The sequence below is a fragment of the Brachycentrus maculatus genome, unplaced genomic scaffold, assembly GCF_059751285.1.
Source record: "Brachycentrus maculatus isolate JH-2025_06_01 unplaced genomic scaffold, ASM5975128v1 h1tg000089l, whole genome shotgun sequence".
In the NCBI taxonomy this organism is placed as follows: Eukaryota; Metazoa; Arthropoda; class Insecta; order Trichoptera; family Brachycentridae; genus Brachycentrus; species Brachycentrus maculatus.
In genome coordinates, this window is record NW_028280843.1 from 3,266,760 (window position 1) to 3,286,498 (window position 19,739).

Genomic DNA, 19,739 nt, shown 5'->3' on the forward strand with positions numbered 1-19,739 from the left:
CACATTATCATGTTAAAATATGTAATGAATTGTAGTCACGTAAGAAATAAGTTTATTTATTTATGTTTTAAATGGTGTTATTTATGTGCGGTGTATGGTATGCACCTACATGCTCAGACAGATGGAGAATTCTCAATAGAAATTCTACTCTACCTGAGAATAAACACATGTAAGTTATATTTAGAGCTTTTTTTATAATCTTCGCTAAAGCAAAATCTTAAATTAACCTCAAATGTTTCGAATTCCTTAGTATCTGATTTAAATAATAAGAATCCATTGCACGCGCACTGTTCAATTTCGTTACGGGGAATTATTATTAGTTTTGTTCTGTTTATTCGCGGTGTATTTAGAGGTATCCGTATAGAGCAGTGATTCTCAAAGCGGGCAATATCGTCAGTGAGCGATTGAAGTCACTTGGGGCGATGAAGGGCTAGAAGTATTTTGGGCAGCGATCTTATGAGATTCAAGTGATAGAAATTATTAATACTTGTAATCGTAAATTCAGTTAAATTACCTTACCACGAAAAGTCCATATTTTTTTTTGTTTTTACATTCTACCCTCATCAATTAAAACAATCATTAAACAAGAAAATTGCAGTCGATCTGTCGTCTCATATCACATGGTTATTATCATTTGATTTATTATCGTAGTTAAATTTCGTTACGTTTAAAGTAATTTCTAACGACATTAAGTAGAAATTTGGAATATGTATGTACTTGAAGTAAAATTAAATACATCATTTTACTAGCTGAAAGTATCAAACACACTATGCTAAAAAAATGCGAAAATTGAGAGTGTGGAGATGATTTACATTTTCGAATGTTGAAAAAAATCGTTAACTACTTTCATAGAAACTACCTAACATATTAAGAAGAGTAAAAATATACCGAAATTTGGGATTGAGATTAACAATTATTCCATCCAACCATTTACAAAAAAAAACACTACTGAATTTTAAAGAAAGAGTTAGGTGTGGCGATATTGAAATTTGTATAAAGCCAAAAAAAGGTCGAAAAGAAATTTTAGAAGGTAATATTGAAAACTGAGAAAAAAACGTTTCAGATTTTGGAGGCACCATTTTTTTTATCTTTGACTCCACCGAGAAGTAGGAAGAAAAATAACATCGTCTCAGGGTGGGTGATGGAGCCAAAAATGTTTAAAAACCTCTGGTACAGAGTATGACGTAACGATATTTTTTACTCGTGATTCAATCGCAGAGAAGCTGTCTAGAAGGAATAAAGAATAAGTGGGAAGCCACGGAGATGGATGACACGTGGACAGAATGAGAGCAATCGAAATAGAATTACTATAAATTCAAATAGAATATTACAGTATTTTCAGAGAGTCAGCGATTACTCATAAATAATACCCAGTCTTGTGTCTTGTCGCTTCTTTTGTGGGGTATATTTGAAAAAAAGGTGGTAATGAAAACATAATAATAATGTACTAATTTGTATAAAAAATGTGTCATCTTTCATTTCCAGAATATTTTGTTAATTTATGTTAATATTTTCAAAAACTATTATGTTAACTTTTTAAAACGAGTTCCATAAGCAACAAAATAATAACGGAAAAGCCGATACAGTAAAGTAATTATAAATAAATAAAAATTGTAATATTACAAACGTTTAAAAAATGCTTGATGAGGCAAAAATTAATTAAGAGCTTTGCCATTATTCTTGCACTATTTAAGACCAATGATCTTAAAAGATAATTCAGTTTCTTGTGTAACAACATATTGTAGGATCATTTTAAGGCTTAATTTGCTTGTTGAAAGAATTTAATAAAATTACAGTTTTCTATTTTTTCAGAATCGACCGATTCAAATTATTTTATTTCTATTTTATTTTACGGTTTTAGAAATCACTTTGAATAAAATTCGTCCAGTCCAAAACTCAGGATGAAAGTGTACAATAAACGAATAAAATTTTAAATGAATATTCGTTAATGTATATATTCGCTAGTTTAACAATTCAATTCTTATATTATTATTTAATTGAGTTCAAGATATTTTTCATAATTTCGTAAAAATCTATTTTGAAATATTTTATTACTCACTTAGAAATAAAAATAAAGATACCGCAAAGAATACCCGGCAACAAAAATAATCATTAAGAAAAATTATCTACGGTTTCGATAATCTTTCATCTTCGCGGTGTTATTTTTCGACGATTTGTTTTGACTCGAAATAATAAATCATCATCTTTTATTATTGAGTGATGACCGGGACGAAAATATTCAAATGATTTTAATTGGTATTATACAAACTGTGCAAATAAGAAGATGTCTACCATAAGAAAATAATTATGTAGAAAAAACCGAGCTCTTAATATTAACTGCATTTTCATTAGTTATTCGTACATTTAATTAAAATATTGTTAAGTATAGTGTGAAATTCCAACATTTATATCGGAAGGTAAGAGGTCAAAATAAAATATGAAACAAAGGCAAAATAAAGGAATGGGTAAACGATCAAGAGTTAATTCTATAAAAATTGTGAAATAGTTTATATTCTTAATTTTTTCTCTTTTTTGTATGGATATTAGATTAAAGTGGATAAAAACATTAAAAAATGTATGTAAAAAGAACAAGACAAGACATATAAGGTGGCTTGGTGGGTCTTTGCAAAAATGTTTATAATTGTTTTTTAAAGAACTGTATGCAATTTATGTATATATAAATAAATATATATATATATATATATATATATATATATATATATATATATATATATATATATATATATATATATATATATATATATATATATATATATATATAAATATATATATATCCATATGTATTTATGAAAGTTATATTTCATTCTACAATTTTAACATTAAATATTAACATATTAAATCGAGACTATGGTCAAATAGTCTAAAAAAGTATATTATCTGTAAAAACGTTTGATTAATCTTTCTTGAAAGTTTTTAAATTAAAGTTCTAAAATTGCACGAATCAGGGATTATGTTCCATGCAAATATTTTCTGAATAGTTGCTTTTTTTATTAATTATAAAAGAAACTTGCACATTGTTAAAATCTTTTCAAAAATTCTACTTTTCATAGAAAAATATATCGGTGCATTGGTTTACTATATTTTTTGTAGCAGTTTGCAATGAAACATTGGACTGTATGATGACACAGATATTTTTAAAACAGATATTTATAGGCGGACAAAGAAGCAATTAGTCTAAAAATAAGCTATTTAAAACAGGATTCATAATTTTTCGGTGGGTATACATACGATCACCCTACGATATTGTAATCTAACTTAATATCATTTTAATAATTTAATTCCATTATTCGGTCGTTCAAATTATACGCAACCAAATATATTGCATTACAAATATATTTAGATACTTCCCATAGTTCGCTGAAAATAACACAATGTTATAAATAGCTTCCAACATTTTAAAAATGACCGAGCATCCAAAAAATCATCGCCATCTATCATTTTCTTATATAAGTTTCGATAAGCTTTTAAGCTTGAGATTAAATAATATAATATTTTAGTTCAGCAGCAATTTCCATTGCCGTATCGGACACTATCTAGCGACGAGAACATAAAACATTTTCAAAAAGAAAATGGAAAATTCTTAGAACTTAAGTGGTTCTGATCTCGGCTATAAAATATGGTAAGTTTTAGTTTACGGCATTTTGTGTTGGGTTTCTTATTTTACAAATTAGTGGGTTGCGTCATTAAAAAAAAATCAAGTTTTTACCTCATAAAACTCCCTCGCTTGCTCATTATCTTGTAGGAATATCTGAGCTGATGGTTCATCCCTGCAATAGGCGACGTGCTTGTCGAATTCTCTCTCCATCCGTAGGAAAGTTTTCCCTAACATACGGGGCTCGTTCGCGTAGTACTTCACGCCTTCAATCAGCACTCTAAGGGTAAAAAATAATGAATTAATATTCAATACAGTTCAATGACTTTTTTAATAATCGTTATGAAAATTTAACTTAATAATATATTTTTGTCTAAATTAACATAATGAATGATATCAAATAATGGAAATATACGAATGTCTTGGGTATCCTAAACTGAAAAAAAAACTAATTTTGTTTCTTAAACGAATGTTTTTTAAAAATTTCGTTGTTTTCTTTATATAATAAATGGTATTTCTGTTAACATTGTTTAATTTATTGTTAATGATAATTTTTAAATTTTTTGCTGTTTCTCAACAAGTTTTTTTCTTAAGTTTATTAAATGAATTTTACAATAATTACAAAAAATATATACAACGATACTGAAATTAATCAAATTTTAATATTGTACATATTTAAAATCGCTTAAAAACGGTAATTTTTATATCAGTTAAAAATCGTTATTTTTTACAACTACCTATGCCACAAAGAAAAGTTGTAAAGTAAACACCATATATGTAAATTTATATAACAAGGAATAATTTTGTCCAATAAGTAGCAAAAAATAGCGTATCTTTTACAAGGTGGCCTCAGGCAAGTGAAATTTAAAAAAATTAAATTAATTAAATTAAACTTAAAGTAGAATTTTCACTCTTGAAATTATAGAAACTTTAAAAACATAATAAAAACCCTTATCCACACCCAAATGGTGCATAGGGTACTGCGTCATATAACGCAGTGTTATCTTGATCGTTTTTACACATGAAGGAAAGGTGATCATCCCTCCGCTTCAGGTACCAGTCCAGGGTAATATTGAATAAATATTACAGTGAAAAATCACTTACATTTATTTGAACCCCCCTGGGAATCGAACCCGCAACCTACAGAACGGTAGCCGAGCGTGCTGACACAAAAAACATTTTTTTTGTTAAAAACATAAAGTGTAAAATTCCACTCACAAGTAGGAACAGGCAATAAAACTTATAAAGTTGAAGCCTAAGTTAAGTCACGATAAATGGTGAAGCATAAGCCGTAGCTGGGTTTTAGAGTCACTTGGACTTTAGATAATTTAAATTTCTAAAGGCAGCATCGAAGAGACCTTTATAGCTTTTATGAAAATATTTTAACGGTATTTTTATAAAAAGTCTAAATTTTATATTTTTCTTTAATTTTCCATTACCATTTAGGTACAATATTATTATGAATATTTTGTTTGTATAACTCGTATTAATAAAAGTGTGCACTATACTTACGTATTGTGAAATTCTGCTATCTGTTTGAAGTTGTTGAAGACCAGTTCCTTGTTGTCACTGACGACCTTCGGAGTAGTCGCCTTGTCCAGGGGCTTCATGTATCTCTCCACAACCTGCATCAGGTCTCTTCCGAATTCTTCTTCCGTTTCCACCAACTCGCGAACAACAGCTCTGCAAAATGAAGATAGAAATAGAAATTATAATTAAATTAAGAGTCGACGAGACAATAAGAAACGCCAGGATAGGGAGATATGCGTAATCGAAGAGTGTCGTTAGGTGGGGAAGGCAGCGATGGAGATAATGGTATGCGCATGTGAGGAGAATGGAACTATCCAGACTCACGGGGAGACCACTAAAGAGATGGATCGACAGCTAGGAATCGACCTCGCAGGAGACTACAAGGCCTACACCAAGAAGAAGAAGGAGAAAATTACAATGAGACCATAACATATTTAAGATAATGTAAAATGTAGACAAACATTGACAAATTATAATCTTAACTTTGTTTTATTGTTTATAATAATGACTTCATGGATCATTTTAATATGTAAATAAATTTGTTTTTGAAAATGCCAAGACGGTGCTGAAAATATTTCGTACTTATAACAGAAAAATAAATCCATCTCATCCTGGCGAGCAGGAACCCAAATTTGTACAGACTGCTAGTTGTTTTTCTAAAATTAAATAAAATAAATTTATAGTTTATCTTTCTAATTTTTATCATATCATATTTTATAATTAAGAATTCAATTAACTTGACATTGGCAAATGCATTGTTTTACATGTGCAACGCCATTCCATATTAAAAAAAAAACAGAAAAATAACGCATCACTCTCCTTATTATATATCGTTCATTTTGTGTGACACCACGTAAATAATTCGGTTTGCCGATATAACGGTTTCGGAATAACCATTTCAACAACAGGTCTATAGTTGGCCTAATAAACGAATATCTATTCCAAAGCCGGTAGTCGTGAAGTAGAGTTTTTTAAAGTGATATTATACAATGTGAACGATTAATGATAAGTGGAGTGATTTATTAAAATATTCGCTACCCATTTAAACTTTATGGTATGGAAATAACTATAGTACAAACTTTAAAATGCAAATAAACTACGATAATCACATAATATTTTTACAATAAACCAGTAGCTAAATATTGGAATTACGCGTATCGTAATCACTTAATAAAAAAAAGATAGTCAAATAAGTCGTAGAAGTTTGTGATACGTGCCCACATTTTCCTACTTTATACAAAATGTATATGTACATTAGTTTTAATACAAATAAATTAAAAAATATGCATTCACCATTTTAATCAGAATGAATAATAAACTTAAAGAAAATGGTTTGATTATCTTGACTTGACAGAATAAAAATAAAAACAATAATATAATTAAAAAAGGTAATTATTAATTATTTACTAATTTACAGTTGAAGACGTGTTGAAGTCGAAAGCGTAAAAACCCCAAGTGAGTCAGATAAAACCTGGCGCTTGTCTGAGACCAACTGCAGCCAATTAAAAGTTATTTTTAAGGATATAAAGATTAGTGTGTAAATTTAATGTTGGACCCAAGAGTGAATGTCCAGATAAACCGATAAAAATTACCGCCAACCATTTGTCGTTTTGTTTAGAGAGAGCCAAATGTAATTTTATTGCACCTTCTGGCATCCTCTTCTCATAGTATCGTCTATTTAATCTCTAAAAAGCATCCGGAAAATTCTCAGAAAAAAAAAACACTTTGTCATCTCGACAAATATGAAGAAGAAAATGGAAATCTGAGTATTTATAGGGCTTATGGCTTTATAGGCTGGTCAAGTGATCACTTTACACGCGTGCAACATTCACCATTCTACCCATGATTGACAACCACACTACTCATTTTTTGATAACTCCTACGAGTAGGTACATTTATCGTAAATCTCACGACGCTTTACACGTGAGTTCATTGGAGCCATATATGGTTGGATTGAGAAAACTTTTATTTGGAAGAGACTCTTTTAATACTATGTATCTTAGATCCTCACCGGATTATTTTACATACTAGGAGACGCCTGAAAACATAATTATTAATCCAATGCAGCGTATAATTTGACCAATTGTTTTATTCACAACATTTTGAGTGTATCCAAATACTTACGACAGGTCGCAGGCCCTGTAAATACCTAGAGTTTCATATTCTTCTTCATTTATGTTGAGATATTAAAATGTAAAAATAACTCCTAAGTGCAGAAATCCAGATTTGTGAACAAGTATTTGGACTCACTCAACATACTGTGAAAAAATATTTTAATTTTATTATTTCGTCTTATACTTAAAAGCATTAAATGTAAAAACTGTCAGTAAAATATTATTGTTGAGGAAAAGATTAGTTTTTTTAATGAAAAAATATAAGTATCCGTGATTCCGGAAAAATACAGTGGATGACTGATCTTTCTAGCATTTTTAAAAAGTAATAAAAGACTCTTTAAGACCGGGTTAATTTAACGATTATTTTAGGAGATGGAGCATGTCTTAGTTTGTGTGGCGCATCTTGTGACAAGAACGAATAATATATCACCCAAAAATATCGTGAAGACTTTTTTCCAAAATAGTTTTCCCTAAGCTATTCTTGTTTGTAATATTTTAGTTCTAGAAGTAAGAATGATTTATTATTCTTTGTGCATTGTTGAAATCTCGAATGATGTTTGAGAAGAGAATGAATCATTCTTACAAAAATGAAAAATTACTAGGCTTAGTCATTTTCAAGTCCCCAGTTTAATTTACAGTTTCATGAATGTTTTTCTCAGATACTTTGTGGCACATTTTATAAACTTTACAAAATTAAACAACTTTGTTTTAACCACTTTTTTTATTAGTACACTTTGACCAACCGGTTTCGACAAGAACCTTGTCATCATCAGAGTTTATTAAATTCTTAAACATTAAAATACTCATTAATTACATTCCTTAACAAAAACTTCCAAACACTTAGTAAACCATATGAAAATATGATTTAAAAAAATTTGATTTAAAAACTCCTAAATGCTATTTTTATTGTGCATTGCGTAGCAACTCCAAATAACAACCTTATTATTATTATGTTGTTATGTGGAGTTGCTTTTACTATGTTGCTTATTATTATGTCCCTTATTATTATTGTTGTTATTATGTTGATTTTTATTATGTTGTAAAAACATAAAAAGAAAATGTAACTAAACACTTCATATATCTTTTCATAAAGTATTTTTTCAGATCATTTATTTTGAATACGTCAGGCAGCTGGTTAATTTGGGTATAGGCAATATATTTTAAGGACCTTACTCTAAATTTAGTAGTATTTATCGGCTCCACATGTATTTTGTTAAGTACGCGTGTATTATGATATACCTACGCTTTACTTCCATATATTTGGGTTGAATCCAGAACTCCGTCGTGCAAAATATTTGAAACGGCATACCCGATATACATAATGTGATATTACATATTGTGACATAAGTTTAGAAATTTAATAATGATATCGAGTGCATCGAATTTTGATATTTTAGTTCAAGAGAAAATAATGATTTATTATTCTTTGTGCATTGTTGAAATCTCGAATGATGTTTGAGGAGAGAATGAATCATTCCTAGAAAAATGAAATATTAAAAATGACTAGACATTCAAGTCACCAGTTTGAGCCCTTACTGTATTTATTACTCATTCATCTTACCTGCAATAAGAAATTTGTGTCACTCTAATAAATCTGTATAATATTTGGCTCGCTTTATAATACGACCTAAATATTTTCTCTCATTGAAATACATAGTTGATTAGCATTTAACATACCAGAGTTGTAAAAATGATTGCATAATTACATGTGAGTTAAAATAATGCAGAAATGAGAGAAATGTAATTTTGAAGTACAACATTTTGAGTGTGTCCAAATACTTGTTCACAAAATCTGGATTATCTCCTATTACAGGAGTTATTTTCATATTATTTTTTGACATCTCATCAAAGATGAAGAAGAATATGGAAGTCTGGGCATTTACGGGGCTGACGACCGTCATAGGCTGGTTTAAGTGATCACTTTACACACGTGTAACATTCACCAATTCTACCCATTATTGACAACCACACTACTCAAATTCTTGGAAGTTCTGTATATATGAACCAATTTAGAAACCTTGTTTTTGAATCACTAGAACTCCACTAGAGACATCTATTGGTGAGATGTAAAGAAGCTTTTTATTAAGCAGAAACTCTTATATTAGTATGTCACTTCCAAGAATTTGAGTAGTGAAAAAAGTAATGAAAATAACTCCTGTAATAGGAGATAATCCAGATTTTGTGAACAAGTATTTGGACACACTTAAAATGTTGTAAATAAATTGTCTGGTCAAATTATAAGCTTAAATAATAAAAATGAAAATGGTATTTTCTGGCGTTTCTCATGTGTGTGATTATAATCCAGGATTTGGACCTCACATACTAATATAAGAGTATAGAATACTAATATAAGAGAATGTAAAGTGATCACTTAAACCAGCCTATGACGGTCGTCAGCCCCGTAAATGCCCAGACTTCCATATTCTTCTTCATCTTTGATGAGATGTCAAAAAATAATAATTTTGAAGTGATTGCCTACAACGACTGGCTTAGACAATTTGTACATTTTAATATCTTGACATAAATGAAGAAGAAAATGGAATTGTAGGTATTTACAGGCCTGTATTTACCTGTCATGGGATAGTTTGAGTAATCACTTTATACACGTGTAATATTCGCTATTCTACTCATGATTTTACTCACACCCACACTACTCAAATTTGTCCTTTGATTGATACCTTCTTTCCCATATTCTGCGTGATCATTTTTGAGATATCAATATAAAATAACTCTTAAATGACAAAACAAAGATTTGTAAAGATTTAGACACATTCAAAATATTGTGGTAAATTATTATTCAAAATTATGGAATTCTATGATTTCTCTTTTTTATTTCTATTTATCGCGGATGGAAATGATGTGTATAGAAAATACACCTTTCTTGTAAATAAATTTTTGTTCAAACGTTTTAAGTAATATTCATGTTTTTATTTTATTTTTAGTTACAATATAAGGCGGTTAGTAAAATGTGAAAATAGGCGAGAATGGCGAAAGAGATGTCATCTGTTGCTACAGACCAATCCGCAGGATTGAAACCAAAGAAGAAGGAAAAAGTGATAATCTTACTGTCTTCTGAAGGCGGCGTCTGCCTCGATGGCACCCGACTTTTTTCCTTTCTCCTGTTCCTCCTTGGACCTCAGCAGCTCGGCAGGAACCCATCCTTGGCGGCCTGCACCACCCTCTTCTACGACGCGCACAAGTAACCTAGAATTATTCATCAACGACTTATAAATAATGTTATATAATTACGTCATTAAAAAAAGGCGTCCTTCTTAGGGAAGACGTTATATTTCGTCATTTGATGACAATCTATGTCATCAAATGACGAAATATAACGTGAACTATTACTTGAAAATCCATGTCACAATATTGTTGGATTTCATCAGTTTAATTTTTTGGTACATTTAATGGTTTTGCACCTCAAGTGTTATTTCCATAACATGATATAATTAAAGACTTTGAGGCAAAAACCACACATCGCTCACTCCTTTCAAGAACTTCATAAATCAAAAAACTTGATTTCCCAGGAGAACGTTTTTTATGTTTAAAAATATAATACAATGTATTAAAAATAAATATCTAGCCACTTTTTGAACTTTTTATTGTGCAACAGATCTTTTTAGGCAAAACCTGAAGGTTTTTTCTCCATATAAAAAATATTTAGTTTATTTAAAAAAATAATTAAAAAATACATTTTCTTCAAAATTTAGTAAATATTAAGTTAAAAATATGCCGCTTTTGCTGGGATATAGTACATTTTCTGTGCATTCCGAAAACATGCACAACTGAAAATTAACGATTTTTGATTAATGACGTTCTTGAAAGAGTGAGCGACATGTCGTAAAACTCGTATTTTTTTACAGGAATGAGTAAAAACCAAATATCTTTGTTTACATATTACTGATTACATTATCCTGATTTGAGGAATAAACGATTTAACAAAAAAATCCTTCATACAGTTTTGTATACATAATCGTAGACGATTAATCTTATATTTTATATTTAATCGATATATTATTTTTGGTCCAAAAATCTTCAATTACTCGATAGGTGTGCGTATTTTTGCTAGTTTTTCAACAAGTTTTTTGTTGTTGTTATTTTACTTATTTTGATAACGATGATATATTTCGTTATTTCGACAGTCTTATGCAGTGGTGATAGATATACATGAAGTTACATTTTTTTGTTTACTATTTTTGAACACGTTATTTTAAATTAAAATATGTTTTCCGGTTGTTTTTATATTTGTAAAATTTACAATACATTTACAATCGACAGAAATATAGTACAGCAATTTTCGCTTGGCTGTAGCAGGAATCATAATAGAATATGTGTAATATAAACATATTCTAAAATATTTAACATTTTTCATTCGTAAAATCCTTGTATTAAAATTTATTTCAATTACATTAAGATCGCAAACCTGAATATATATATTGCGGCAAAAACACAAGCGTCTTTAATAAATATGTTAAATCTCACTTATATTTTTCAGCCAAAATACGAAAAACCCGCTCAAACCAACAAATACGAATAAATAATTTTGCTTGTTTCTGTTCGAGTGCAATGAAAGATTTATTAACGAAAACAAACAATATTTTACATCCGTTGCACACTTATTTGTATACTCAAGTACAATCCGCCATTGCAGTCGCAATAAAACATCCGAAGTTTGCATAAAACGAAAATAAATTTGTTTATTCATAATTCTATAAATAGTGAACTAAAATAGCTCGGAATCCCTCAGACCACGTGAGTGGAATCCAAAGCATGTTGTTTTTACATAACGTTGAAGTGAATCAGTACTTTGCGTATAGCCAATTTATTATATTTTGTCTAGTGAAGGGATAACAAACATATTTTTTGATAAGTTTTAGTATAATCCAAATTAATTGATACGATGTTTAACAAAACAATTAAACAGCAAAAGTTGAAGTTCATTTTAGTAAAAATCTGATTATATTATTTATCATTATAGGGAACATCGGAGCTATAGGAATTTTAAAAAATCTCTATGACCCCGAGATAGTACAGTAGGTTGTCATGTTTTCTGGAAATTCCTTCGGAAGATCATATTTTTTTGTTTTTTTTTACTATGATTTTTTTAAACTGCGGGAATGTTTGCATCGATAAATGAACGCTGATCTAACCTAACTAAATAAATCATAACCTTCCATCACTTATCATTTTTGAATATTAATTACTCTAATTACTAAATTTTATATCTAAAATGGGATACGTCGACATTTTAATTATAGATTTATTTTTACAAATTTAATTTGAAACGATATTATTGACAACAAAACTAAAAAAGGGTAGTGTAATATTCTATAAAGAGTAAAACAATGAATTTACTCGTTTATTTGTTTTATGATATGAATAACACTAGCGGTTCCATTTTGATATATAAAACTGCTTTTAAAAAATCCTTTAAAATTGTTGGACGAGTAGTTTTATTTATAAAGTCTTAATTGATATGTTAACATATTCATTTCCATATTCTTAACGTAACACTATTTCTTTAAATCTACTACGATACGTGTTTCAATGCATTGCGCATTATTTTCAAACACCCTCATAATAGATTAAAAAAGTGGTATAAAACCAAGTAAAACTAAAATTAAACATTGATAGATATTACCACAAAGTGACGGCCAAATCAATGTATAAAATAAGTTTTTTTTTACTTTTAATTTGTATTATTTTAAGATTTCAAAAGGAAAATCTTCGTTTTGTAATGTGCTGATTGTATGATTGTCGTAGAACAAGATGATATTGAATATAAGGTAAAATTTTAAATGATGATTTGAAAAAGTAAAGCTATATTATTTAATATACGTTAATGACTATGGGTCCGAACATATTTCGAGATTGTTTTTGGCACGTTTTCCGTTTGTGTGGTATCCCTGACCGAGTGTAACTAGTACCTACTTAGTGGAATGATATTGTGGCAAATCTCCAATACAGATCTTTTCTTTGACAAACTCCAACTTCGTAATGCCAACTAGAAATATTTAACACTTGTGGCTGTGCAAAAGGGCGAATGCATTTAATAAATTACAACCTCATTAAAACTGAACGTGTAATCGATTCGCAGGGAATTAATATTAAATAATGAGATGAAAAATATTTGAAATATGTGTGTAAAATAATTATAAATGTTTGAGTTATCTATATAAATAAAAACATGCATGTTCGTTGGCTCCAAATCTTTTCACCGATTGCTTTGAAATTTTGTCATAACTTTGCATTTAAATACGCGGATATATTTATCTATACGTGTAAAGAGAAATTAAAAAATCCTTAATCATTTTTATTATTCAAAAGTAAAACATATTTTTTATAAACAACTACTTTAATAATATGGCGGTGCCATCTGTTGGACGAAATAGTAACTCACGTAATTCAAAACATTGCTTATGGCGGACAGCGTGCTCCTTGATAGATGTTTTCGATTGCATTATTGTTATGTGGATTTTTAATATAACTTCACTAGGTACTTACTTGCACACTGTTTTATCTTAAGCAGTACTTATTGCTTAAGTCCTATTAGCTTTTTGTTACTTCCACCTTGCACCGAATGGATCCTTCCTGTATGGTCTTAGAAGAGGAATCACAAATCAAATGTATTTTTGCACTGTCGTCTGTTTTGTGTCATTCATATTACATAATGTACTCAGTGGACCCACTTTGCATGAGCAACCTTTGCCAAGAATCATATCAATAATTCGTTGAAATCACCAAATAAATTCAAGTCAAAATGCATTCTAGAATATGTACCATTATTCTCACATCCCTTTTTGTAATATTCAAATTTTAAGGGATTTGTAAATAATGTGTACGCAATTAACTGAAGCTGCTTGGTTATATCTGGATATCTTGATATTCTTCTTTTAGTGCTTCTTCGATTAATAAAGGTTTGGCACCATACTATAATATCTTGAAGAGTTCCTCAGTAGGTTAAATCCCGACCCCCTTCCTTATATTGCAGAGGTAGAACTTACTCTGACTGCCTTCAGCACTTTTCTTTACTTTTCCCCATATTTTTTATTAGACAAGATGGAAAAGGCCATGCTTCATGACGTGTCCAACTTTTAGTTAAGTACTCAACTTTTCTTCGTTTGATTGACGTCAGGAATTAACTAGATTTTTCCCTTAGTATTTCTTCATTCGTCGTTTTTTTGTGTACAAGATATCAATACAATACATACAGGCATATTTCCATAGTATTTTTTTCTTCTACTCTTTCTTTAAAGGTCCAGTGCTTGACGATCATAGGTTATTCATTATTGGTACCGTAAAGTGGGTATACTTTGCACCATGGGTGATACTTTGCACCACCTTCTGTAAAGAAATTGTAGAGCTGGTCATCTCTGATACATGTCATTTTTCATTCTACTTTCTATTGTTTCTGATAGATGGCACTTCAATCTACTTTTTAGTTTACAGAAGTAACAGTCGGTCGCTATTGCTTCAATGCGTTTTTCCTGTCCGAACGTAAAGAAAGTTTTCTGTCTGAAAATTGTGTCCGAAAAAATCCAGTGGAATCAGTATACTGAAACTAGTTACAACAAGCGAGTGGTCTCTAAATCGTAGGTAGATAGGCCCTGCTTTTCTCAAATGCTGTATTTTTTAGTTACATTGTCAAGTTTTTGTAAAAATAATATTTTTTTAAGAACTGACTTGTATTGACCACATTTGGGGTAACATTGCACCAAGTGCAAAGTATCCACAAAAGGCCATAGTTAATTGATTTGATGAAAAGTCTTAAAACGGCTAATACAACTTGACATGTTTGCTAAATATCTATAGGTTTTGTGTACTTACTTAATTCCTGATGGTATATTTTTTTCAAAAATGTCAAGAACACACAAACAGCGGCCTTATGCCAGACGATACTGCGATTTTACACCGAAGAGAGTGGAGCAGTGTTTGGAGGCCATTCGAAATGGTACAATCAGTCAAAGAAAGGCTGAAGAAAATCCCCAGAAGGACGATTAACTATAAGCTCAAAGGTCAGCACACAAAACCTGTGGGAAAACCTCCGATATGTGACAAGGGCGAAGAGCAATCCTTCGTAAACTGCATAGTAGACATGAGTGAGTACGGTTTCCCAGTGAGTGTTTTTAACATTCGCTACATTCTAATAGCCTATTCGGATAGATTTGGCAGAAGAGTACGAATATTAAAGAACAACGTACCATGCTCTGAATGGATAAGATCATTTTTGCAAAGACATAAAACCTTGACTGTTGCTAAAACTAGTCAGTTGCTTAATCGGTTGCCATTAAAAGCGTATGACGATGACGTGCGCCAGAGTTTTCAACAGTTTTTGGAAGAAAACAGATTCAACCTAAAGAATTCAGTCTTAAAACGCAGGAAAACGATACCGATAGAACCAGGTAAGAGCATTGCTCACGATCCAAATGTCGAAATGAACGTCGACGAGACACAAATGCTACCTGAACCAATTACATCAATGATCTCACCTTTCGCATCGAAACTTCCAGCATATCTAGCATTAACTGATTATAGTTACCACGGAAGCTTTGAGGAAGAGGGAGAAGAACAAAAACGATGACTGAAACCAGTTATCGTATTTGTTCTTCCGTTTCATTAGGACCAGTAAAAAAGAAGGTGGGAGAATATGTCGTATTTCATTATGAAGGGGAAAAATTTCCGGGACAGATTTTGGAAATAAAGAAAGACAGAGCTGTTAAATCCATGCAGGAGAGTCTCAAATCGTGGAAGTGGCCGATGAAGGATGACTTTCTTCAATATTCTTGGAAGGATGTAGCGGGTTCCATAAAAGAACCGAAAATGCAATCCAAAAGAGGTTTCTTTACCGTCCCGGAACTTGACCATATTTAGACCTAATTTAATTTTAATTCCTATTACCTATGTAGTACGATATGTTTTAATATCCACCTTTTATTTTATATAATTTTAAACCTCCAGTATTGAAAAAAAAAACATTTTTGTTAGATTTTTCAATATTTTTTAAAAAAAATTTCTATCAAGTGTCTTATTTTTCCATAATTATACAATATTATAATCTGCATTTAGTGAACTGTGAGCCAAAACCCTTCATAAAGTGCAACAAAACTTGTAGGATAGCCTTTACTTTGCATCAATTTGGATTCTAGTACGAAAAGTGTAGAGAAAATATCATGGTGCAAAGTTGTACTTTACCCCGGGATACTTTGCACCAAAATATAAATATAAAAAAAAAATACAGGCAAAATAGATAAAAATTTAAAAACATATCACACATGTTACAGGTATATGTGTTATTACATTGCAATAGTTGAAACCTCAGAAAAGGTAAAAAAACCTGATCTAAATAGACAATTTTTTTAAAAAATGCAATATTTTGGTGCAATGTATACCCACTTTACGGTAATCAAAATGCTGTTACCACTCTGCATCTCAATTCCATATTAATATTCACATTTCACGGTATTATTTCCTACTGTTTCTGATCCTCATTCTTAGTTTACCCACGCACCTACCATAAAATATTGTGGTTCACTATTTTTATTGCGCTTTATCAACTAACCTTTATTTGACGTCATCATCTCGTTTGTAAATAAACCTTAAGTTTGGTTTTTGAAATGTTCATGTAAGCACTACTTTATGAAATTTTTCCAGAAGACAATATTTTCGTATTTTCAAGTCCTGTTGTCATCAATACTATGATCTAAACAAATATAACTTAAGGTATTATTGTGTATGAGCAATTAAAATATTAGAGGCATAATTCTTCATAATTTTTGTCTTTTTTTGTACGCCTGCAAATATAACGTTGGTCGTTGATAATTCGTTGTATTAGAGGTAAAATAATATGACTTCCTTGATTGTGGTCCGGAGTATGTTTGTTGTTTCGGGACATGTTCCTGTATCTTGTGACGTGTGGACAATATTTCATTCCGCATTGACATAATGAGAGCGCGTAAACATGACACGTTTTCTATAAGTTGTTCCAAGTATTTCACTTTCCGACCATTCCATTCATAAGCGAACAATCAAGGAGCCATAGTTTTACAGCGATTTATGAGTTCGTTGATATTTGCGATCAGTCAGCCCACCCCGGATCAAAACAAACCATAGTAACATTATTGTATTTTGACGTAATTTAAGCTAATGTTTAATAAACAACAAGCATAAAAAATTGATTGGTAAATTTATAACCGAAATATTTGATGCAGTAAACGATTTTTTCAATTCTTTATTTAATACTATATGTTCACTCTAAAACATACCTTCAGCATTAAGGTATAAATTATCGGTGTTTTAATAGAGACGAAGCAAATATTAAATATATGAAGGGAATATGGAATTTTAAGCACCCCACAGCAAGCTTTAAGCAAGTCCATAATCCAGCATTGGCTAATTTAAGTGATTAATTTATACATCGTGTAACGTACACAATTATTTCCATTATTTTTACATTAACTGCATTTATTTTCGAAATACTACATATATATTATATGTAGCTTTGCAACAATTGCCTGCGTATCTTAGTAAGAACTGACAAATGGTGCTGCCATATGTTGTAAACTTTTCGTGAAATAAATAACTTTATTTAGAAAGCAGCGTCAGAAACGACCGCATGATCTCAAACCCTGGTGTTTATTGTATATCTTAACATACAGGGTGTGATTTTTAACATTTTATTGCGTTCTTTGGATATTAGGGTACACAAATGGAAAAGTTATTCTCCTCTCCATGTAAACACATTCATAGAAACACAAAGCCCAATTCATGCCAGCCCAGACACATAGACAAGTTGAATTCAAGAAAATTATAATCACATTTTGAGTAAAAATACACCCAGGTCTGCCTTTAAAGAGTTTACTCTTTTGAATTTATATTTTAATTAGAAAAATATTCGAGATTCTGAGAAACTCGAGCGTACATTCAGTATGTGAGTTCATTTCCCGACTTGACATTTTAAGATAAATTTATCCGTAATTAAGAAGCTCTGGAGCTTTGCGTCTGGCTGTATCACTTTTAATGTCACCATTTACCATTCAGTCGTCCGAAACCTGTAGTTTATTGCTTCTTTAAATTACAAATACGCCCGTGTTGAGATGTTTCTAATTCTTTAATGTCCTAGCAATAATTTAGTGATAATTAAAAAATATCCATATGTGCCTTTATGTGTTGTTTTATCTTACGTCGATGTACTGTGTCTTAATTAATTTTATATCCAGGATGTTTTAAATAATTTTTTGAGAAAACAAATTTAAACGAAAATCATTAAATATCCAAAAAGCCATTCTATAAAACAACACAATTTACACGTAATTTGAAATATCAGACGTTCTTAGAAGTCTCTTATGTAGAATGTGTGTTTAATTTCATATTTTTTTAATTTGTCATATCTTCGTGATTTAATTATTTATTATTATTTTATATATTTTTACTCGTATTCACATTATTTTTCAAAAAATAAGTGCAACAAGTCGTAATTTTGACATTTAAAAAAATATTTGAATGCAGAAAAACTATAAAATTTGTGATACGAGAACGTCACATAGCGTTTATTATAAAACCGGTTAAAAATAATATATAATAAAGAAAAAAACGCACGCTTCTAGGACCTACGTTCGTCTGTTCGGATAAATAAGAGTAGTCTAGTTATTATTCGCATTTATTTAAAACGATATTTTTCAACGGTTTTTTAATAAAAATATTTTATATTTATATTTATATTGAACGTTTATGAAATAAAAATATGCCATTAAAAAAGATGTAGGATCATTTTTTAATAAAAAGTAAATAAGGAGTTCTGAGCATCTTAGAGATTATGACTTGACAAGCTTTCTCAGTCTTTCATAATACCTTCGTATAAAAAGAATGCTTCATTTCTCTCTGAGACACCGATAATAAATGTATTGTAATATTTTTCACGTGTACAGGAAAAATGTAAGAATTTTTATTTCAAAATTAAATGCAGTAATTTGAATCAGATACGAAATAATTAATTTTTAAATCTTATTGATATTAAACATAAAAATTATTTTAAAACTTTATAAAATTAAAATTAACCCAAACATTCCTGAGAGGTTCAAAGTAGAGATAGTAGAAGCAGATTCAAAGATATTTTAAACTTTTTTGATTAAATGAATATGTATTAAGTAAGAATTCTAAAATATAGCCTGCTGATAGGAAAAGTATGTTGATAAAGAGTTTGACAAAAACAAAACACCAAAAATAAATTAAAAACATCTTAAACTCATGATGTACTTAGGAACAAGATTGTAATTATTCAAACTTCAAAAGAAATAAATATCTACTGATCGTGTTCCTTGGACCATTGCCTGAAAACGGTGTTCCAAATTCTATGTCAGACATTATTCCTAGATACGTGATCACAGGAACATTCACGGTGGATGAACAAAATGATGTATACATTTTCAAGTGATCTACTCAAATACATGTGGGGTGTGACATGATTTAAATTACAAATAATATAA

General features: G+C 30.1%; 1 protein-coding gene across 6 annotated transcripts in view; it reads right to left on the minus strand.

Moving 5' to 3' along the window:
• Window positions 1-19,739, minus strand: part of Obsc (Obscurin) — a 120,588-nt gene that overhangs the window by 44,493 nt on the left and 56,356 nt on the right. For all 6 annotated transcript variants that reach the window (XM_088257995.1, XM_088257997.1, XM_088257993.1 and 3 more), the window contains 3 exons: window positions 10,324-10,461; window positions 5,126-5,296; window positions 3,728-3,893 (listed from right to left, as the gene is read on the minus strand). In XM_088257995.1, the coding sequence (XP_088114121.1) occupies window positions 3,728-3,893; window positions 5,126-5,296; window positions 10,324-10,461 (475 nt within the window). The remainder of the gene's footprint in view (window positions 1-3,727; window positions 3,894-5,125; window positions 5,297-10,323; window positions 10,462-19,739) is intronic.